This window comes from Eubalaena glacialis, chromosome 6, assembly GCF_028564815.1.
Source record: "Eubalaena glacialis isolate mEubGla1 chromosome 6, mEubGla1.1.hap2.+ XY, whole genome shotgun sequence".
NCBI classification, from domain to species: Eukaryota; Metazoa; Chordata; class Mammalia; order Artiodactyla; family Balaenidae; genus Eubalaena; species Eubalaena glacialis.
The window spans coordinates 11,311,065-11,335,139 of NC_083721.1; the positions used below are offsets into that span (position 1 = coordinate 11,311,065).

Consider the following 24,075-nt stretch of genomic DNA (forward strand, 5'->3'; position numbering starts at 1 on the left):
AGGCTGGTGGAGGTAAGAAACAGGAGGATTACATGAGTTCTCCAAAAATACAGACATGGCATTTATAAATCTATTTTACAGTAACCAGACCCAAGCCTCAGGCCCAGGGATGGGCCAGACTCCCAACCGAACGTAGCTGGGGGCGATGGGATTTCAAAGACCCTGGAAGCCATGATGAGCCCTGCAGTGAAAACAAAGGAAAACACAGTTTTGCTTCACAAAATGGGAAATTGTTTAGGGGGAAGGATTGTCAAGAAGTATTCCCAGAAGCTTTGAGGGTCCTGTCTTTGCTGTCCTGTTGCCCTGTGGCTGAACACCAAACGGTGGTCCTCGAAAAGCAACACCATTTCCAGACAGCATCTGCTGCCTCAGGCTGGAACTCTGCCGAGCACCCCCTGGGCCGGCTCCCTAAGGCTCATCAAACAACTGCAGGTCCAAGCGGACCACGATCTCTCCCGTGGGAACTTCATGCAGCAGGAGACACTTTGTAACTGGACCCTTGGAACCCTGGTCCTTCTTGATGTCAGCCACGCGGATCTCCGTCCGACCCAAAAAATCTGAAAGGAGAAACACACAGACCCTCCTCAGAGAGGATTCCTTCTCTTCAAGGCAGGTACTTGGCATATTGGGAATGTCCCAGCAAGTTGTTATACTCTTCCTTCTTCCAAAAGGGAGTTAAGTCAGTTTCTGAGAATCCAGGGACTACAATGACAGCATAATTTTTAAATGAAGTAAAAACAAAAAGGTACCAGGATGGCGACGAAGGAGAGCCCGGAAGGAGCTCAAAACACAGACTTTCCTCACACCTGAGGACCCCCAAAGGGCTATGAGCTTCCTGGGAGGCAATGCAAAACCAGATGTCCTATCAGCTGCACAGTTTGCAACTTACATGAAATTTAAAGAAATTGCCCAGAAGAAAGTCAGCTATTTCTGGGACAGTAGTTTCTCCCAGGGGTTGTCCCAGGAACATGCTTCGTGATGTTACACTCCTTTTTGAAAAGTCAAGGATGGTGAACAAGGGCTGGTCCTTATAATGCACCACTGTAAGTGCCAGAGAGCAAACTCGAGGGGGTGGGGAGGAGGTGACAGCACGGGAGCTGCATGCTTCCAGCCGTGCTCCCAGGACAATCTCAACACCACTTTTTATCAAATATTGAGTGTCAGTATGAGAATGGACGTGAGCGTGTTTGAAACAATTTTTGATGCTGTGCAAATGCACAATGGTGTTAAACGGGCCTCCAGACCATTAACTCCTTCATTTTTTCATTCAACAATTAGTTTTTGGAATATACTATGATCCAGGAACACGTGTACAGGAAACAGCTTTTCTTTCAACGGTTAAAACCTGGGAATTTTTTCTGGTGGAAGATACCGGTTTATTTTGCCCCTTGTGCATTTCATGGAAATGATCTCTGAAGTAAGAACAATACTAGGATTTGCAATTTAAACTCTAGTGGAGCTGCCATTGTGTCGTGGTATTTCACTACTAAAAAAAAAAAAAAAAAAAATCCAACCTCAAGCCTTTATTTATCAGAATAAAAATTGCCAATGAGGGACTTCCCTGGTAGCTAAGTGGTTGAAAATCCACCTGACAATGCAGGGGACACAGGTTCAATCCCTGCTCTGGGAAGATCCCACATGCCGCAGAGCAACTAAGCCTGTGTACAACAAGTACTGAGCCTGCGCTCTAGAGCCCGTAAGCCACAACTACTGAGCCCACTCGCTGCAACTAGAGAAAGCATGTGCGCAGCATGGAAGACCCAACGCAGCCAAAAATAAATAAATAAAATAAAATAATTTTTTTAAAAATTGCCATTGAAACACAGTGCTTAAGAGCCCAGACTTAAGAGTCAGATTGTTCTGGTCATGCTCTAACATTTAGCCAGCTATGTGACCATCTTTTGGCAATAATTAATAGTAACTAACTCACAACGAGATAATTCATATAAAAGTACTAAAAGACAAAAGCCACAGGGAGCAATTTAAACCTTGCACAGATTATGCCTGCACTGGACCCTCACTCCTAGCACTTAATTTTACTCCTTTGAATATAATTGAGACCGCAATCTTTAAACTTACTCTCTTATTTTTGTTGGGTTGAGGAAGGGAGAGAGAAGTTTCTCAGAATCATTGCCAGTCCCATTTTTTTTCCAGGCTCAAGCAGAAACAGAAAGTTGGTTGAAGGGATGATGCATCCAACACAATTCCATCCCTTTAATTAACCAGAAATGTCACCCAAAGGGCACTGATTGATTCTGCCACATTTTTTGTGGGCTAATGTACTTCTTGCTCTACTGGCTAGTTTTATGAATTTTCACCATAGCTTTTAGCCAAGGACTAAAGAATTGGGCTGAGGCTTTGTGGTATAGCTCTCTCTGCATTTACTTGCTTTGCGGAAGCATAGGACCATGGTCTTTGTCTAGGGCAGCTGGACCACTCTAGACCAAGCATGCTTTGTCCACCTTCTCTGAGACACCCTGGCATCAGTGAAGGCCTCTTTCCAGGGGATACTGAGTCTTGTCTTATGCCAACCTCATCTCTCTGGCAGGAAGCCCAAGAAATTCTGGGCACCAAGTTCCCAGGTAGAAAATATTTATCCATGAAAGCCAAGTGACAGCTAAAGGGGAAGGGTGCCTCAGGGCCACTTTTTACTCACCGTCTGGAGAGAACTGGTCCCTCTCAAACACGGTGATACAGAGGACCTCCTGCTCCAGGTCTTTGATGAAGAACTGGCAGTTGGAATTCCACTTGGGATTCAGAGTGTCCTGGATTGTCTTGGTGATGTGACACTGGGAGCCCATGGTCACCTCGCAGTACGGGTTACTCTTTCCTAGAGGGAATAGAGCCTGCTTGACTCCCGCCTGCCGCCCAGCTCTTCTGGGTGAGCGTGGCGGGGTCACAGCCATGTGGCAGCTCTTCCCGCTACACCCCTCATTTTGATCTCCCTCCAATGCCACACTTAATGAGCTGCATAAAATGGAGAATCCAGGCGGAAACTCACACAATCCAGCATCATACTTAAAGTATAATACTTAAATATTCATAATACTTAAATAATTACATTAGTGGGCTTTAAAACTAAGCCTTTCCTGTCTCCTCACTTTAGCCCTAGATTGTGTCAAAACCACAGTCATCCCTCAGTATCCACGGGGACTGGTTCCAGAACCCTCCACAAATACCCAACTCCTCAGATGCTCAAGTCCCTTAGATAAAATGGTATAGTCTTTGCTACCCACATCCTCCCATATACTTTAAATCATCTCTAGATTACATATAATACCTAACACAATGCAACTGCTATGTAAAACGTTGCCGGTGTGTGGCAAATTCAAGTTTTGCTTTTTGGAAAATTTTCGAATTTTCTTCGAATATTTTCGATCAGCAGTTGGTTGAATCCGCAGGTGCAGAGCCTGCAGATACAGAGGGGTTGACTGTTTTGTGAAAGGGCAGCCACTCAGATCTCTCTCGAAAGCAAAACGGTGGAAAAGAATTTTTAAAAAATTCTTTTTAACAAGTACTAGAAAAACCAAGTCTGGAAGGAAATTGAGGATTATGGAAATAGCACATTTGTTTTAAAGCCAGGTGGAGGGGATGCAGAAGAGGCTTCCACCACTAATACGTGCTAGAGGGGGCCTCTTGGGTCCTTACCGTGTGACCGACAGGGTTTCAGTTCAATGCCCTCAACCACGTTCACCATCAACCTTCCGATGCCTGTGGCCCTTTGGGAACGGACTATGACGGCAGGAGAAACAACACAAAATCCTCCCGTTTAGGATGTGCTGCCTTTCTGGTTTGCCTCATCATCCATATTATGCTCCCCTGCAAGAACAATTCCCCACCCCTACCCAGCCTTGAATTCTTGCTTCCTTGATCCTGGAATCTGCCCTCCACCACTCACCCTGCACCTCCCTCTCCCTCTTTCGCCTGCCTGCCCCCTCAGGTTCTCCCCTACCCCCAGGCCCATCTTCCAGCTCTAAGGGTTCTAGGCACAACCAAATGGCTCTCTGCCGCCCCTTTGCGGGATCCCGGGCCCCCTGCTCAGCGATGCATTTACCCAGGTACGCCTTCTCCCTCTTCTTCTTCTCCGTCTCTATGTAGAGTTCAGAAGCAGCTTTGATTTTCTGCACCCAGGCGGTCCTTGGAAAGGAAGAGACAGAACGGTGCCAAACAGAACTCAGGCTTCAGGTCTGTACAAATTCAGTTTCTAGGACTCTGCCTTGTTCGTTTGATTTTTACAACAAAGGTTCAGCAAAGAAAGTCTGGTTTTATGTCACATGGTGCTAATCATGATTTCTACCATGCACAACAAAGGCACGAGTGACATTTTCACTGATGTACTCAAGACCTGAGTTTGCGTCCCCATGGAAGAAAATCTATGATGATAAATGCTGCCCTGGAGGAGATGTTGGCAACAACTCCCCTTCCTTCCTTCTTGAAAAGCATCACATATTTGCCTAATCCAATAAGGCCAGAAGGATTTCTCTTACTAAACCATCCAAGGAAAGAAACCATTTCCCAGATAAAGAACCACTTTCCGTGAAAGAGCACACACACGCTGGGGAAAGCATCTTGGCTTTCCCCAACAACTTGGCGTGATGTTTTCACCTTCTTTTTCCCGAGAAGCATATGCATGACGACTTTAGCCAATTTCCTGCTTTTTGGCACAAATGCTCTTGGAACGCTGTAGGTCTTATGTCAAGTTCACCCTTCAGAAAATAATCTGTTTCATTTGGCTCCGGGGCGGAACCTTGAAGATGCGATTAAAGCAAAAATGCCCACAGTTCTAGGATCCAGAATGTCTGTCCAGGGAAGCCAGCTGAGGAGGGGGGTCAGGATTAGGTGGTCCTATCAATCCCCAAATCACTTTCCTATTGGTTTCTGCCACCTGGGAAACCTTGGGAAACGAGATGCTCCATTTATCTCAAATTCTGAAAATTGCTTTTTAAAAAATTCTCAAGCAAAATTCATTTCAATGCATTTTATCTTGCAAAATTCATGCCATGGGTCAAACTTCTGAGAGGCTCTAGAAAAATGTATTAAGACCGCCCCACCCTCATGGACCACCTCCCCCCACCTCCAGCCAGAGGGGATGGCATTGCAACTGAGGGAACGTTGGGAGCTGCTGACTAGTTAAATGTCCCACATCTGTCCTGCACCTGGTGGGACCTGGGCGCCCAGTGCCAGTGAGGAGGCAGGTCTTACCTTTCGTTTATGCTTTCTGCTCGGAGGGTGTAGACTCGGTCAATGTGGGAAATGTGGAAGATGGGTTCATCCCCGGAAGGGTCAGTGGGTAATTTTACTAGAACCTCATTTAGGAAAATAGGCTGAAAAATAATGCACAGCCATTACAAAACCAGACTGGGGTCCGTGTATTGCAGTAAACTATGAGTATGTGTGTGTGCTTACGTGCACGTGTTCTAATAAACTAGACTGAGGGTGAGGGTGTGTGTGTGTGTGTGTGTCTGCGGTGGGGGCGGGAGGGTGTTTCAGTAAACTATACCAGAATAATGATTTTGTGTTCATACTAACTTTCAGATACTGCAAGTTATAAATATGGATTTCCCCCCTCCATTTTGCAGGTATTTTTAAAGTCCTCCAGAATAAGACCTGACGGGTCTGTTTTTCCCACAGTACATCCTAATCAGCAAACAGTCCCCATCTACTCTACCTCCACAATTCTCTCCAAGTCGTTCATACAAAGCTGCTAGTGACAATCTACATAAGTACATTGTGCTTTTTCCCAAAATAAAGCGAACTGCTGCTTCAGAGAAAATTCTTCTGTGAAAATACCCACACAGAGACAAGTTTAGAAAAACAATATCCCATGACACGAAGACACACAAACACAGCCATGCACGTAGAAGCAGACCAAATAAACAGCTTAGGAAAATTCTCTACACGTTGACTATTTAGATTGGCTTTTGCTGGAAAAAGGTGAGGGGCACAGATGTTCCAAACCATCTTGAGAAGTTTGGAGGGAGATCTGGGAATGTTCGGGAGGTGGGTGCTTGAGTTCTAGTCTCGAGCTTTCCCACACCTGCCACACTAGACCAGGAACCCCACCAGGGCAAGGCATACCTTCAACACATCTGGGGGACCCACAGTAGCCACTTGACAGCTAATAGATGTTTCGTCAATTGATTTGAGCGGCGTTCCTTTTCTGATACTGCTGGACCCGTGATGCTGTGGTCACCCTAAATCCTGTCTCAGCCCCTGCACTTCCCGTATGCCACAGCCCCCAAACCCTGCTGAAATGCTCCTTTTGGAAACTTCCTCCTCCCCCAAACGTCAACCCTGATGTTGCAATCTAGAATCAAACTTACGGTTTTGTACATTTTATACTGCAGGTTTGATTTGGGACTGAAGACTTTGTCGGTGCCCGAAGAGCCCAGGGGCTTTATGATTTGGGTCAGCAGGAGGAAGTCGTTGAAGAGGAAGCCATACAGCTCCTTGTTGCTCTTGGCCTTGTAGAGTTTCCCGCTGTGCAGAAACTTGCGTGGCCCCAAGCAATTGGTCACTGAATTGAACACAAGTTGCTGAGAAAGGAAAACAAAACCCAAAGAAGACACAATGAAGTGAGGTCATTTTTTTGTTTTGTTTTGTTTTGTTTTTCTGCATCTGAAAGCATGGGCTCCATCAGAATCTGAGGCCTGTAACTTAGGCTCAAATCAAGGACTTCTTTGAAAACTTCAGGCAGGGACTTTTGGAGCCAAGAAGTCAAAGTCGTGGTTCTGGAGATTCCACGTGTCAAGATGAACTTTGGCTGTAATTCCTAATGATTTTCCTTGAGGTCTGCTCAGTGTCTCAGGGTGACTGGTGCTTTTCTCCCTTGTATTTATTGGGGAAACTGGGCAGCAGGAAGAAAACACTCAGCCCTCTCCCTCCTTGATGGGTATGTGCTGTGTGCAGGCTAGGCTGCCGGAGGTGGCGTGAACCGGCTCCAATAATGGCCCTGCACAGGCTCAGACAGTCCTACGCAGTTCTGGAAAGCAGCAGCGACTCTCTCTGTACAGTTCCACAGGACAAATGCTACTTTCCAAGGCGCAGCTTGAGTCCAGGCCCCTACCACATGGGTGGACTACAAAACTCAGTGGTGCTGACAGATTCCTCAAAGCCAAGCAGAACAGACACTGTTGGTGCCCACTAAATCTCACCCAACTCACTGGTCCTAAAAATGTGAAGGGGACAGGCAGCTCTCTTCCTTCCACTTCCCAAAACTTGGAGACAGATCTAAGTGCTGAAACGCAGCTCTGTCATCCCCCTGGGCTCTATCATCTCATGCTCTATCATCCCACCTGGGCTCTATATCTCATGCTCTCTCATCCCCCCTGGGCTCTATCATCTCCTGTGAGCAGGTTCTAAAGGGGCAGAGGGAGACTGTAGAAGATATGACCCCACTAAGGCCCCTCTTTTTGGATAGCGGGGGAGAGACTGAGGGAGGGGAAGGCCACAGTTGTGCCCAGGAAGTGTTACGATCCAGGCAGGAGTCAGAACTTCGGGTCTCCACCTGCCCACACTTGGGCCCCAGGGGTATCCTCCATCCAGCAGCCTTCAAGGCTGAGGCTCTCTCCAGAGCTATGAACCCTACAGACCTCCCTGAGAAGAGTATTAATGAAGAGGTGACAGTTCACAACACGCATTCCCCAAGAGATGCTGCTGGCCACCTGTCTGCCTCCAGTGTGGGAGAAAGAATCAGTGGGGCCTCTAGGACCAGAGACCTATAGGCAGCAAGGAAGAGTGACCAGTGCACTCTGTTCTCAGGTACAAGGAGGGACGAGGGCCTCTATCCTCCCACTGAGGTTCTGAGGGAGCCCCAAAGACTGAAGGTGACACCACAAAGGGAGCCTTCAAAGGATGTCAATCTAGCCCTTTTTACTCACCAAGAGAGAGTTCAAGCCACTTGGGGGCCATGAATCTAGCAATTCATTTGGATGACATAGAGGTGATGTGGTTTATTCATACTCAAAGGTTAGAGCCTCCAACTGGCCAGGTTAACACTGAACATATGTGAATTGGGAACAGTCTTGATAGTTCTTGATCTTAAGACAAGAATGCCAAAGATGGCATTTGTTTGAAACTTAACCACCGGTGTGCGTCCAGATCTGGGCCAGGAAACAGAAGCCAACACGCCCCCTCCCCACGATCGTGAACCCTGACTGTACAGACAAAACAGACCATACAGAAAGCTGGTGTACAATAGCCAGGAAGGATCGGTCACTAAAGAAGGACAACAGTCTATTTCAAAGAGGGCACATACATCACAAAAAAGCAAATGACAAGAGTTTATTTTATTCTTAATGTTTTGAGGGTTTTTTTTTGCCGTGCCGTGTGGCATGCGGGATCTTAGTCCCCCGAGCCCATGCCCCTGCAGTGGAAGTGTGGAGTCCTAACCACTGGACCACCAGGGAGTTCCCTATTCTTAATGTTCTAAGATGAAGACCCAGGCCTCACTGAGTCCCATGACTGCAGCCCTGAGACTCAGTGAAGGACCCCTTTTAAAGTGCACAGTGAGGGGAATTCCCCAGCAGTCCAGTGGTTAGGACTCTGCACTTTCACTGCTGGGGCTGGGTTCAATCCCTGGTCAGGGAACTAATATCCTGCAAGCCACGTGGTGTGGCAAAAAAAAGAAAGAAAGAAAGAAAGAAAAAAGATAGGGAACATTGAAAAAAAAAGAAAAAGTGCACAGTTGCACTTCAGGCTGGCAGATTCAGGAGCTGTTCAAGTCCACTGTCTTCAGGGTCAAGTTAATGCTCCTTGGAATGATACACAGCCCTTCCTTGCCCTGGTTTCAACTTGCCTTAAAGTTTATCACCTATCACCCTACATTGCTCACCCAAGTCCTGCTCAGGCTGTGCCCTCCACTGAAATGCCCTCCCCCTGGATTCTTTCCTGGAGAGGTATCTTCATCCTTCTACACCCAGCTGAGTGTCACCTTCTCCAACATGTCCCTGAATCCCTCCACAATGGTTCCTTCCTCCATGAGTGTCCAACAGCACTTGGCATATAGATCTGCCTCATAATTTCTCACACTGTGTGTTAAATATTGGTTTGACCCCTCTACTTGGTCCAGGACTGTAAGTTCTTGAGATGGTGTAGGTCACATCTTATTGATTTCCATGTCCTCAGTGTTTAGTACTGAGCAAGGCACATGGGCAGGTGCTCAGTAAATGCTTATTGAATGAATGAATGAATAAGTGAGCCAACCAACCAGTGAATGCCCCTGGATTGCTTATCAACACAGTTCCAAAATGGGAACCCACATCCATAACCTTGGTTTCCACATGGCTGCTTCCATAACTTTGCTTATCCCACACCTTCACGGAAGGGGGTCAGGAGGCAGGGCAGGGAGGAAGCAGTGGTGTAACTTCGTCAGGTAGTGAATGCCTTTGAAGCTTGTAAGAAGGAAGGAGCCACAGGGAGAGTGGGTGAGGGAGACAGTCTGCCTGGGCATTTTGGTAAACCCTAGTCAATGGTGTGTGTGCATGAATGTGTGTATGTATGTGTGTATCTGTGTGTGTGTACAGAGGCAAAGAGAAAGAGAGTGAGAACAGGCAGAAAGAATGAATGAGACTGAAGTAAAGATAAGGGACAAGAAGAGAATCAAATACTACAGGAGAGACTCTGTTTCTGGTAGTATGGTGGACTAGAGACTCTGACTCACCCAGTGAAAAATTTCAAAACCAAGTAAAATATAGAACTGTAGTTTTTAAATGCAAGCAAGGTGGTAAAAATTAAAAATGAAAATAAGAAATTTGCAGAGGCCAAAAACAGCATGAAAATGTGAACCCTGGAAGATAAACAAGCCCCTAAGCTGGCTTTAGCCCTGAGAGTCTTTCTTAAATCTGGTGACCTTAAGCTTCCATTTTAAAGGCTATGGAGGGTGCAAGAGACAGGAGATATATCCAGGGCCCACATGAGATAACAGGAGATCCCAAAAAGCTGGACTCCAAAGGAAGAATGACAAGTAAACTCAGCACAGAAGGGATGAGCAAGAAAACTTGCACGTTTTTGAACTTGGTGTAAGTGGAGGGAAAAAAAATTGTCCCTGAGAATTTGTAACCACAATGCAGTTCTCATTTAAGTTTACAACCACAATTCACACACTAGTGTGATCTGAAAACCCCTCTATATTTAATTTAGGGTGATCCTGGTAGCTAGCAATCCTTGCAGGAGGAATACAACTTCAGACCTCAAAGATCCCACAGATAAAGTTCCAAGGAATGTTGAGCTCACAATCAAAAATCAAAGTACATACAGAGAAAGAGACATGTGTGGTGAGAGCTAGCAGAAGCAACAGACAAAACAGTGAAACTCATAACCTGAGTTAATGGAATTATCAGATCTGAAATATACAAGAATATATTTAAAATGTGTTAGGAAATAAATGAGAAGCATGGTCATTTGTGAAAGGAACAAGACAAGAAAGAAACCAGCAGATTAGAGAAAATAACTAGAATGCTGGAAAGGGTAAAAGAAAATAATTGAAATTTAAAAACTCAGTAGATGGATTAAACAGCAGATTAGAAGCAGCTGGAGAGAGAATTAGCAAACTGGAGGCCAACAGGGAGGACAATTCATGATTTTGTCTCGTCCTCCTTCAGGTCGGCTGCCAAGGCTCAGTGGAGGAGACGCAGGTCACACCCTAAGGCACTACCTCAGACAGGCCTTCACACTGCACATGGGCCTGGATCCACTCCAGCCGGTCCGAGTTCTCCTTCTCCCGCACCCCTTCGTTCACCTGGGAGCACAGTTCCTCTGCCTTCTCCAGGGCGTGCTTCAAGTGGCTGTGGTCTGGGTGGTTTTCAGGAGTGTTTTCCAGGATCTACATTGGAGAACAGAAGACAACATCCTTAGGCAGTGTGGGTGAGCCTGCGGTTCACTGTCCTGGAGGGCCAGACCCAACAGAGGCAGGGCATAGCACAGACCTTTCCTGAACAGTGCCCACAAGAGCAACTGCAGCTCTAAGCACCCACCTTGGCAATGACATGGAGAGAGATGACCACTCTTTGTTGGCAGGGGACCCTTGGGGGGCATGGGCTGCCACATTATCTATACTTGGGGTATGAGGAGGGCAGTGGCTACAGCTAGGGCAATGTCACACCCCGTGTGGATTTCTCCCTGGAGAATGGCTCTTTCCTGGGTCTATGCACAGCTGTAGGCAACTATGGACCCGTGGAACTGCATGCTAATGGGTGCATCTGAGCAAAGGTTCATTTTTCTGGATAAATTATTCCAAGCCAGTGGTTAAAAGTGCCAGCTCTAGAGCAAGACCTCCTGGGTTAAAATCCCTGTCCTGCCACTGACCAGCCATGATATGGGTCAGTCACATAAATATTCTGAGCCTCATTTTCCTAATATGAAAAATGGGGATACTAATAGCACCTCCTTTATAAGGTTGTTTGGAGGACTAAATGGCTTGATACAAGTAAAGCACTTTGCAAAGTACCTGGCCCTTTGAAGGTGCTCAGTAAGTGACAGCAGTTACCATCAGATTCTCAAAGGACTTTGAGGACACTGAGAACAGTCATCATGAGGAAAGACACTAAGAATGAAGAAAGATCCTAAGCCATCTTTGCAATGTACTAGGATTATGTTGAGGGTGTACTTGCCCAGGCCTTGTCCATATACAAATAATTCAAGTCGGCTTTACCCTGAATAATATCTCATCTCTAAAGTGTACTTTGGTTTAAAGTCCTAAGGAGGCACCCAATTTGAGGAAAACACCCAATCTGGGTCCTGTGTGTCCACCAATCATCTCCAAACAACAACCCCAGCCCCGGGTGGATCCTGGGTGTACATTAGAGTCCCTCTGAAAAGTCCTGATGCCTCAACTCTGACCATATCAGAATCCTCAGGGGAGGGACTCAAGCATCGGAATTTTCTAGAGTTCCCCAGGTGATTCTAACGTACAGCCAAGACTGAGGACAACTGCTCTCGATGGGAAGCCCACATAGCTGAATTGTGTGAATTCTTTTTTTGCTTGTTTTTTGTTTTCAAAATGAAAATAGGTTTATGTTTTTTCTCATTGTAAAAGTATTATTGTACAAAATTTAGAAAGTTATAAAAAACCTAAAAACCAGCCATAATTGCACCATCTGGAATTAACCTCTGCCTACCTATTCATTAATACACTCTGCGTAGATATAAATACATATAGTTTAAAAAAATAAACATTGGATCATGCTACCATAATACACTGTACCATTTTGTACTTGCTTCTTTCCCACTTCATGGCAGTTATAGCACAGCATTTAGTGTCCACTTTATATGGACCAAATCATCATTTTATTATTTTTTAATTGAAGTATATAGAGCATCATTTTTAAAGATTCTATAATATGTCATTGTAAGGATGAACCACAATGCATTTAAACAGTTTCCTTCCCATAAAACTTCGTTTCCAATTTTTCAATATTTCTCTGATTATTTCTTTAGAATAAATTCCTAGAGATGGTAGTGTTGAGCCAAAGAGAGCATGGAATTTGATGTATACATTGCCCTCCAAAAGACTGAACCAGTCTACCTTCCACAAGCAAACTTGCCAACACTGAGGACTCACAATCTTTTCAGTATATGCCTACCTGGCAAGCCAAAACCAGGTATTTTCTTGTTTGGTTATGCATTTCTTTTATTACCAGAGAATTTGAATTTTGTGTACACTTAGTACGTAAGTACACTAAGTGATAAAGCTAACATTTATATACGGCTTAGTAGGAGCCAGACATACATATATTCACTCAGTTGATTTCTCACAACCCTATGCACTAGGTACTATTAGCATACCTATTTTACATATAAGGGAACTGAGGCCCAGAGAAGTTAAGTAACTTGCCCAAGGGCACACAGCAGTGGTACCAAGATTCAAATACAAGCAGCCTGGTCCCTGACATCATTTTTTTTTTAATTATTTTTTTAACATCTTTATTGGGGTATAATTGCTTTACAATGTTGTGTTAGTTTCTGCTGTATAACAAAGTGAATCAGCTATACATATACATATATCCCCATATCTCCTCCCTCTTGCGTCTCCCTCCCACCCTCCCTATCCCACCCTCTAGGTGGACACAAAGCACCAAGCTGATCTCCCTGTGCTATGCTGCTGCTTCCCACTAGCTATCTATTTTACGTTTGGTAGTGTATATATGTCCATGTCACTCTCTCACTTCGTCCCAGCTTACCCGTCCCCCTCCCTGCGTCCTCAAGTCCATTCTCGATATCTGTGTCTTTATTTCTGTCCTGTCCCTAGGTTCTTCAGAACTTTTTTTTTTTTTTTTAGATTCCATATATATGTGTTAGCATATGGTATTTGTTTTTCTCTTTCTGAGTTACTTCACTCTATATGACAGTCTCTAGGTCCATCCACCTCACTACAAATGACTCAATTTCATTTCTTTTTATGGCTGAGTAATATTCCATTGTATATATGTGCCACAACTTCTTTATCCATTCATCTGTCAATGGACACTTAGGTTGCTTCCATGTCTTGGCTATTGTAAATAGTGCTGCAGTGAACATTGTGGTACATGACTCTTTTTGAATTATGGTTTTCTCAGGGTATATGCCCAGTAGTGGGATTGCTGGGTCATATGGTAGTTCTATTTTTGGGTTTTTAAGGAACCTCCATACTTTTCTCCATAGTGGCTGTATCAATTTACATTCCCACCAACAGTGTAGGAGGGTTCTCTTTTCTCCATGCCCCCTCCAGCATTTATTGTTTGTAGATTTTTTGATGATGGCTATTCTGACCGGTGTGAGGTGATATCACATTGTAGTTTTGATTTGCATTTCTCTAATGATTAGTGATGTTGAGCATCCTTTCATGTGTTTGTTGGCAATCTGTATATCTTCTTTGGAGAAATGTCTATTTAGGTCTTCTGCCCATTTTTGGTTTTGGTTTTTTTGTTGGTTTTTTTTTTGAATTTTATTTTATTTTTTTTTATACAGCAGGTTCTTATTAGTCATCAATTTTATACACATCAGTGTATACATGTCAATCCCAATCACCTAATTCATCACACCACCACCACCACACCCCCGCCGCTTTCCCCCCTTGGTGTCCATACGTTTGTTCTCTACATCTGTGTCTCAATTTCTGCCCTGCAAACCGGTTCATCTGTACCACTTTTCTAGGTTCCACATATATGCGTTAATATACGATATTTGTTTTTCTCTTTCTGACTTACTTCACTCTGTATGACAGTCTCTAGATCCACCCACGTCTCAACAAATGACCCAATTTCATTCCTTTTTATGGCTAAGTAATATTCCATTGTATATATGTACCACATCTTCTTTATCCATTGGTCTGTCAATGGGCATTTAGGTTGCTTCCATGACCTGACTATTGTAAATAGTGCTGCAATGAACATTGGGGTGCATGTGTCTTTTTGAATTATGGTTTTCTCTGGGTATATGCCCAGTAGTGGGATTGCTGGGTCATATGGTAACTCTATTTTTAGTTTTTTAAGGAACCTCCATACTGTTCTCCATAGTGGCTGTATCAATTTACATTCCCACCAACAGTGCAAGAGGGTTCCCTTTTCTCCACACCCTCTCCAGCATTTGTTGTTTGTAGATTTTCTGATGATGCCCATTCTAACTGGTGTGAGGTGATACCTCATAGTTTTGATTTGCATTTCTCTAATAATTAGTGATGTTGAGCAGTTTTTCATGTGCTTCTTGGCCATCTGTATGTCTTCTTTGGAGAAATGTCTATTTAGGTCTTCTGCTCATTTTTGGATTGGGTTGTTTGTTTTTTTAATATTGAGCTGCATGTGCTGTTTATATATTTTGGAGATTAATCCTTTGTCTGTTGATTCATTTGCAAATATTTTCTCCCATTCTGAGAGTTGTCTTTTCGTCTTGTTTATGGTTTCCTTTGCTGTGCAAAAGCTTTGAAGTTTCATTAGGTGCCATTTGTTTATTTTTGTTTTTATTTCCATTTCTCCAGGACGTGGGTCAAAGAGGATATTGCTGTGATTTATGTCAAAGAGTGTTCTTTCTATATTTTCCTCTAAGAGTTTTATAGTGTCTGGTCTTACATTTAGGTCTCTAATCCATTTGGAGTTTATTTTTGTGTATGGTGTTAGGGAGTGTTCTAATTTCATTCTTTTACATGTAGCTGTCCAGTTTTCCCAGCACCACTTATTGAAGAGACTGTCTTTTCTCCATTGTATATCCTTGCTTCCTTTGTCATAGATTAGCTGACCATAGGTGCGTGGGTTTATCTCTGGGCTTTCTATCTTGTTCCATTGATCTATATTTCTGTTTTTGTGCCAGTACCATATTGTCTTGATTACTGTAGGTTTGTAGTATAGTCTGAAGTCAGGGAGTCTGATTCCTCCAGCTCCGCTTTTTTCCCTCAAGACTGCTTTGGCTATTCGGGGTCTTTTGTGTCTCCATACAAATTTTAAGATTTTTTGTTCTAGTTCTGTAAAAAATGCCAATGGTAATTTGATAAGGATTGCATTGAATCTGTAGATTGTTTTGGGTAGTATAGTCATTTTCACAATATTGATTCTTCCAATCCAAGAACATGACATATCTCTCCATCTGTTGGTATCATCTTTAATTTCTTTCATCAGTGTCTTACAGTTTTCTGCATACAGGTCTTTTGTCTCCCTAGGTAGGTTTATTCCTAGGTATTTTATTCTTTTTGTTGCAATGGTAAATGGGAGTGTTTCCTTAATTTCTCTTTCAGATTTTTCATCATTAGTATATAGGAATGCAAGAGATTTCTGTGCATTAATTTTGTATCCTGCAACTTTACCAAATTCATTGATTAGCTCTAGTAGTTTTCTGGTGGCATCTTTAGGATTCTGTATGTATAGTATCATGTCATCTGCAAACAGTGACAGTTTTACTTCTTCTTTTCCAATTTGTATTCCTTTTATTTCTTTTTCTTCTCTGATTGCCGTGGCTAGGACTCTGAAAACTATGTTGAATAATAGTGGTGTGAGTGGACATCCTTGTCTGTTCCTGATCTTAGAGGAAATGTTTTCAGTTTTTCACCATTGAGAATGATGTTTGCTGTGGGTTTGTTGTATATGGCCTTTATTATGTTGAGGTACGTTCCCTCTATGCCCACTTTCTGGAGAGTTTTTATCATGAATGGGTGTTGAATTTTGTCAAAAGCTTTTTCTACATCTATTGAGATGATCATATGGTTTTTCTTCTTCAGTTTGTTAATATGGTGTATCACATTGATTGATTTGCGTATATTGAAGAATCCCTGCATCCCTGGGATAAATCTCACTTGATCATGGTGTATGATACTTTTAATGTGTTGTTGGATTCTGTTTGCTAGTATTTTGTTGAGGATTTTTGCATCTATATTCATCAGTGATATTGGTCTGTAATTTTCTTTTTTTGTAGTATCTTTGTCTGGTTTTGGTATCAGGGTGATGGTGGCCTCACAGAATGAGTTAGGGAGTGTTCCTTCCTCTGCAATTTTTTGGAAGAGTTTGAGAAGGATGGGTGTTATCTCTTCTCTAAATGTTTGATAGAATTCACCTGTGAAGCCATCTGGTCCTGGACTTCTGTTTGTTGGAAGATTTTTAATCACAGTTTCAATTTCATTACTTGTGATTGGTCTGTTCATACTTTCTATTTCTTCCTGGATCAGTCTCGGAAGGTTATACCTTTCTAAGAATTTGTCCATTTCTTCCAGGCTGTCCATTTTATTGGCATAGAGTTGCTTGTAGTAGTCTCTTAGGATGCTTTGTATTTCTGCGGTGTCTGTTGTAACTTCTCCTTTTTCATTTTTAATTTTATTGATTTGAGTCCTCTCTCTCTTTTCTTGATGAGTCTGGCTAATGGTTTATCAATTTTGTTTATCTTCTCAAAGAACCAGCTTTTAGTTTTATTGATCTTTGCTATTGTTTTCTTCGTTTCTATTTCATTTATTTCTGCTCTGATCTTTATGATTTCTTTCCTTCTGCTAACTTTGGGGTTTTTTTGTTCTTCTTTCTCTAACTGCTTTAGGTGTAAGGTTAGGTTGTTTATTTGAGGTGTTTCTTGTTTCTTGAGGTAGGATTGTATTGCTGTAAACTTCCCTCTTAGAACTGCTTTTGCTGCATCCCATACGTTTTGGGTCATCACGTTTTCATTGTCATTTGTCTCTAGGTATTTTTTGATTTTGTCTTTAGTTTCTTCAGTGATCTCTTGGTTACTTAGTAACATATTGTTTAGCTTCCATGTGTTTGTATTTTTTACAGTTTTTTCCCTGTAATTGATATCTAGTCTCATAGAGCTGTGGTCGGAACAGATTCCTGATACAATTTCAATTTTCTTAAATTTACCAAGGCTTGATTTGTGACCCAAGCTATGGTCTATCCTGGAAAATGTTCCATGAGCACTTGAGAAGAAAGTGTAATCTGTTGGTTTTGGATGGAATGTCCTATAAATATCAATTAAGTCCATCTTGTTTAGTGTATCATTTAAAGCTTGTGTTTCCTTATTTATTTTCATTTTGGATGATCTGTCCACTGATGAAAGTGGGGTGTTAAAGTCCCCTACTATGATTGTGTTACTGTCGATTTCCCGTTTTATGGCTGTTAGCATTTGCCTTATGTATTGAGGTGGTCCTATGTTGGATGCATAAATATTTACAATTGTTATGTCTTCTTCTTGGACTGATCCCTTGATCATTATGTAGTGTCCTTCTTTGTCTCTTGTAATAGTCTTTGTTTTAAAGTCTATTTTGTCTGATATGAGAATTGCTACTCCAGCTTTCTTGTGATTTCCATTTGCATGGAATATCTTTTTCCATCCCCTCACTTTCCATCTGTATGTGTCCCTAGGTCTGAAGTGAGTCTCTTGTAGACAGAATATATACGGGTCTTGTTTGTGTATCCATTCACCCAGTCTACGTATTTTGGTTGGAGCATTTAATCCATTAACATTTAAGGTAGTTATCAATATGTATGTTCCTATTACCATTTTCTTAATTGTTTTGGGTTTGTTATTGTAGGTCTTTTCCTTCTCTTGTGTTTCCTGCTTAGAGAAGTTCCTTTAGCATTTGTTGTAAAGCTGGTTTTGTGGTGCTGAATTCTCTTAGTTTTTGCTAGTCTGTAAAGGTTTTAAATTCTCCATTGAATCTGAATGAGATCCTTGCTGGGTAGAGTAATCTTGGTTGTAGGTTTTTCCCTTTCATCACTTTAAATATGTCCTGCCACTCCCTTCTGGCTTGCAGAGTTTCTGCTGAAAGATCAGCTGTTAATCTTATGGGGATTCCCTTGTTATGTTATTTGTTGCTTTTCCCTTGCTGCTTTCAATATTTTTTCTTTTTATTTAATTTTTGATAGTTTGATTAATATGTGTCTTGGCATGTTTCTCCTTGGATTTATCCTGTATGGGACTCTCTGTGCTTCCTGGACTTGATTAACTATTTCCTTTCCCATATTAGGGAAGTTTTCAATTATAAGCTCTTCAAATTTTTTCTCAGTCCCTTTCTTTTTCTCTTCTTCTTCTGGGACCCCTATAATTCGAATGTTGGTGCATTTAATGTTGTCCCAGAGGTCTCTGAGACTGTCCTCAATTCTTTTCATTCTTTCTTCTTTATTCTACTCTGCGGTAGTTATTTCCACTATTTTATCTTCCAGATCACTTATCCGTTCTTCTGCCTCAGTTATTCTGCTATTGATTCCTTCTAGATAAATTTTAATTTCATTTATTGTGTTGTTCTTCATTGTTTGTTTCTCTTTAGTTCTTCTAGGTCTTTGTTAAACGTTTCTTGTATTTTCTCCATTCTATTTCCAAGATTTTGGATCATCTTTACCATCATTACTCTGAATTCTTTTTCAGGTAGACTGCCTATTTCCTCTTCATTTGTTTGGTCTGGTGAGTTTTTACTTTGCTCTTTCATCTGCTGTGTGTTTCTCTGTCTTCTCATTTTGCTTAACTTACTGTGTCTGGGGTCTCCTTTTCCCAGGCTGCAGGTTCATAGTTCCCGTTGTTTTTGGTGTCTGCCCCCAGTGGCTAAGGTTGGCTCAGTGGGTTTTGTAGGCTTCCTGGTGGAGGGGACTGGTGCCTGTGTTCTGGTGGATGAGGCTGGATCTTGTCTTTCTGGTGGGCAGGACCACGTCCGGTGGTGTGTTTTGCAGTGTCTGTGGCCTTATTATGATTTTAGGCAGCCTCTCTGCTAATGCATGGGGTTGTGTTCCTGTCTTGCTAGTTGTTTGGCATAGGGTATACAGCACTGTAGCTTGCTGGTTGTTGAGTGGAGCTGGGTGTTGGCCTTGAGATGGAGATCTCTGGGAGAGCTTTCACCATTTAATATTATGTGGGTCCGAGAGGTCTCTAGTGAACCGGTGTCCTGAACTCAGGTCTCCCACCTCAGAGGCTCAGGCCTGACACCCGGACAGAGCACCAAGACCCTGTCAGCCACACGACTTTTTTTCTCTTCCTCTGTGCTCAGTCTAGTTCCACTTGCTCATAGGGGGCCATGTTCAGAGGCCTCCCCCCTGCACTTCAGACCAGACTTTCTCGTGGGAAATGGTGACAGTGACACCTCAGCTCAAGGGCAATAGTTGTGACTCTTCTTCTCACTCCAGTTTCACGTGCTTATAGGGGGTCGTGTGCAGAGGCTTTGTGCCTAACACGTCAGATCACAGATTCCACAGCAGACTTCTGCACGACACCTCATTCAAGATGACAACATGTTCTTTACCGCTATTCTACACTCCTCTCAGAAATGTCTAGTTGTATATTTTACTTATTTTTCTTTTTTTTTTTTAGAAAGATATTCGCCATGTATTTCTTCTTTAGGTCTTTTTTTTTTTTAATTTATTTTTATTTATTTTTGGCTGTGTTGGGTCTTTGTTTCTGTGCGAGGGCTTTCTCTAGTTGCAGCAAGCGGGGGCCACTCTTCATCGCGGTGCGGGCCTCTCACTATCGCGGCCTCTCTTGTTGCGGAGCACAGGCTCCAGACGCGCAGGCTCAGTAGTTGTGGCTCACGGGCCCAGTTGCTCCGTGGCATGTGGGATCTTCCCAGACCAGGGCTCGAACCCATGTCCCCTGCATTGGCAGGCAGATTCTCAACCACTGTGCCACCAGGGAAGCCCCTTACCTATTTTTCTATTAGGGTATTTGTCTTTTTCTTTCTGAGTTATAAGAGTGCTTGAGATGACAGAGAGATAGATATATAGATAGATAGATAGATAGATAGATAGATCGATAGATAGATAGATAGATATTATAGATAGATAATCCATGTATATTTCAGTATCTTCTTATATACAGTTAAAATCTGTTTACTCAGCTTATATCTTTCATTTGTCTTTTAATCTTGTTCATTATATTCGGTTACACAAAATTTTTTAAGAAAAATGTTTATTCAAATAATATTAGCACATTCTTGATATGCACGATTCAAACAACACAGAAGTATAGATAACAACTGTGCTCTATCCCCTTTGCTCTCCTGCCTCAGAGGTAACTGTGCCCAGGCTTAAGGGCATCCCTTTAGTTCCCTTCAGATGTTCCACATACATTTAACAGTCACACAGAGTTTTTCCTTGGTTTTGCAAAATGGACCATACTGTAGGATTGCTTGTGAAAGGTTGTTTTTGGGTTTTGTTTGTTTGTTTTGTTTTGTTTTAACTTAACAGCATTTTCTAGATATCATTCCAGCTAATACAAAAAAGTCTCTTTCATAGTATAGACTCAACACTTTATTTAACTACTGTCCTTAATGAACATCTAGGTTTCTCCCAGAGGAAAAAAATTTTTTTTCAAGTTGCTACAAATCTAAATTCTTTAAAGTTCTGTCTTTGGTGCCATGCTAAGAATTTCTCCACCTCAGTATTATAAAGAATATCTAATCTTAGTATTTTTACAGTTTTCCATATGTTTCTTATAACTGGCCCCCTTTAAAAATTCTTTTCTTAGTTTTGCTAGTTTTCAGTTCATTCTTTTGGGTTCTCTAGGGTAGCAATCATGTTTCTGCAAAGAATGATAATTTGCTTTTTCTTTTTTAATATTTATGCCTCTCAGTTCTTTTCCTGTTTTTGTTTTTCTCCCCATTAGCTAGATCTAGAACACCTATTTTATTTTATTTTTTAAAAATATTTATTTTATTTATTTGGCTGCTCCAGGTCTTAGTTGCAGCATGCAGGATCTTTGCTGCAGCCTGTGGGCTCTAGTTCCCTGACCAGGGATCGAACCTGGGCCCCTTGCACTGGGAGTGTGGAGTCTTAGCCACTGGACCACCAGGGAAGCCTCTAGAACTTAAAAATCTTGTTTCCAACTTCAATTCCCAACTAAATATTGGGGGAAGTAAAGAAAGGTGTAGAGTTAGTTTAATAGTAACTGTCAAGTTGGAGAAAAGGAAACAGTAGATTGAAAGCTTCTTTCAAAACTAATTCTTTACCTCAACCAATGTGGCCACAGTGTATTTTGTGGGGTCAAACTGGGGATGGACTGAGGAACTGGCTTATATGAGAGGGAAATTTGTTACATATAAGGGGATTCAGCAAATAAGTAAATCTATTGAGGATAATGAGAGCCAGGCTTCTCATGGAGAAGGGAGTTATATAGAGAGAAAGGGGAAAGGCTAGAATAAATTCCATGATACTAGATTAGAACAGGAAGTATTGGTGTGAACTCATGGGTTTTAATACATACTATAATATATATAAATCTTGAGATAAATATGTTAGCACACTTATGTTAATATGTGGGTATGAATATATACACATACGTATATTGCCTGGCTCGGCCACTGAGAGAGTCAAAAGGCAAAAACACCCCAGTATCAGTGAGCACACCAGTGTCTAGATCTGGGTTTCTAAATTCTCCATTGAAAGGAACCAGATCTAAAACCTCTCTCCAGGAGCTTTCCTCCCTGTGGTTATAGAATCACAGGCTCAGAGGATGTCTAAGTCTGCTCACTCACTTTACAGATGGGCACGCTGAAACCCTAATGTTTTTTTCTTTTCTTTGGTATTGGCTTTCTTAAAATGACAGGAGAAAAACAATCATCTAATATCAACATAGAGTATCTCACAATGGCTTTCTGAAGACGAGTGGTGGAAACTATATTTCTTTCTCTCTTTCTTACTAGGAAAACCAAGGCCTAAAGACACTCTGCCTGTATTAGGAAAAGAACTGAGCTCTCATGTTCCGACTTCTAAGGTGGAGGCCACTTGGCTGCACAGCTGAAGGCTGTGTATTATTAGCTCTTTTCACGATAAGCCAGCTTTTCTTTCTGAGTTACCAAGCAGATGTGTCCTGCAGCCTGTTGGTATAAGATTTCTACACAATAGATACCAGGTGTGTTGGCTGGGGAACCTGCCCATGGCCCCAGATCCCTGACCTGCTGGGAAAGCATTCCTCTACTCGAAAAGGCAAGACAGCTACTTACATTTTTAATGATCAGTGGGTATCTCGTTACCCGTTGCATAGGCTTCAGTATAAAACTAGAGAGTGGCATTCCCTTACAGCGAGGGTCCATGGCCAGTCTCTGAAATAAGAGATTTTTTAAAATGTACTTAAGAAGTTTGCAAAATCTGGTCAGTGACATCAACATCGATGTTATTCAGGACTCCCCACCCATCACATTGTCTCATTTATCTGGATGACAGCTGAGGAGCCCAGAGCTGGAAGAGCCGGGCTGGTTATCCCCAGGCCAGGAGGAGGCACGTTCCAGATGGAGAGTGGGAATCTACCTTGGATGTGACTCAGCTGCAGGGTTGACCCCTGCTCCCCAGATCCAGTGGACCTTCCATGGGATATGTGGTTTCTTAATTCCAAAGATGAGATTCTGGCTTTACAGAGAATATTTCCTCTGGATACCTACCAAAACTTTATAACATTCCCAGGAGCAAGGAGAGTCACAAGACTACAGGGTCAGAACAAAAATCCCCCTTAAGTCCCAGAGATGCTGGAAGGGCCTGGCCGGATCTCACTGTCTGTTTTGGGTGAAGCCTGTACCCGCTGGTGGGAGCCCCAGCAGGGTAGGGATGGTGAAGCTGAGACATGAGGGTCAGGCCCCCAGTCCCAGGGGCTGTGGTTGTCTCCACCCTGGACTCCCTGCCTCTTTCCTTCCACCACGTTTGTCAACTTGACTGGAGGACAAGAGTCCTTTTACCTCCAAAGATGACCCCATCTACAAATCACAGGGGTTATATGGTGACAGCTCTCAAAGGTTCTGGTCAGGTTTAATGTCTTAGGAACAGGTTTAATGCCATGACCTGGGTCCCAAGCCCTGGGACCTGTCAGTGCCTGAACCTGCTCCAGCCGTGGACACCATCATTCCAGGAACACTTTGCAGCTGGCAAAGGCATGTCAAAGTCCCGCAGGAATGAGGCAGGGAGAGGGGATGAGGGGAGGGGTGAGAAGGGGAGGGGCAACAAGGCCCCTCCTGGGCTGGTGTCAGCATTTCCCTCAAGTTCAAGTACATCCAGTGATGAACTCATCCTGCCTGCACCCAGGGAGGACCCGGCCCTTGGCTGGAACCCCAGGTGGCCCGTGGCACCTGGCAGCCCAGTATCTGCTCTCCAGTCTCTAGCCCATCCTAGGCCTACTTCATAGCAGTGTTTCTCCTCTTAGATACCCCACTCATTGGGTAGAAAATCAGAGCATTTAATATTGAGAAACAGGGCGAGAAAGAAAGAACAAGAACATCTGATGCTACGGCCGAGAAGAGACGGCATCTTCCCCTCCCAATGATGACTCCACAAACATGGTTACTGGGGGGAGTGGGAAAGGCCTGCCCCCAAAATGCAGGAGGTGCAAAGATAAGCCTGTCATTAGTATGATTATTTTGCTGTCCGTTCATCAAAATGTGCCTGTTTAGCAGAAGTTATTTTATTCTCTTTTTTCTTCCCCTCTGGGAGAGGTTGGGGCTGATTGCATGGGCTGGCCTGGCCAGCAGGGACCCACCCCAGGAAAGGGCAGCAGACCCAAAGCCTGGGGCCTCCAGCAGCATGGGGCCCACTTCCCCACAATGTCCCTTGGTGGGCACATGGCTCTCCAGACCCTTGTTATCCTCCAAGGCAGAGGTCCTGGCATCCCACACTCACCCCCATGGGCTTCCTAGATCTTGAGCCCATCAAAAAGAACCAATTGGGAAAA

General features: G+C 43.1%; 1 protein-coding gene across 1 annotated transcript in view; it reads right to left on the reverse strand.

The window, feature by feature from the left end:
- Window positions 1-230: 230 nt before the first annotated feature.
- The window catches only part of ITSN1 (intersectin 1), a 219,550-nt gene continuing 195,705 nt past the window's right edge, over window positions 231-24,075 (reverse strand). The window contains exons 30-37 of the mRNA XM_061193965.1: window positions 22,364-22,462; window positions 10,655-10,822; window positions 6,324-6,536; window positions 5,203-5,324; window positions 4,055-4,137; window positions 3,649-3,732; window positions 2,657-2,830; window positions 231-557 (exon numbers count right to left, since the gene is read on the reverse strand). Coding sequence (XP_061049948.1) covers window positions 409-557; window positions 2,657-2,830; window positions 3,649-3,732; window positions 4,055-4,137; window positions 5,203-5,324; window positions 6,324-6,536; window positions 10,655-10,822; window positions 22,364-22,462 — 1,092 coding nt within the window. The 3' untranslated portion in view covers window positions 231-408. The remainder of the gene's footprint in view (window positions 558-2,656; window positions 2,831-3,648; window positions 3,733-4,054; window positions 4,138-5,202; window positions 5,325-6,323; window positions 6,537-10,654; window positions 10,823-22,363; window positions 22,463-24,075) is intronic.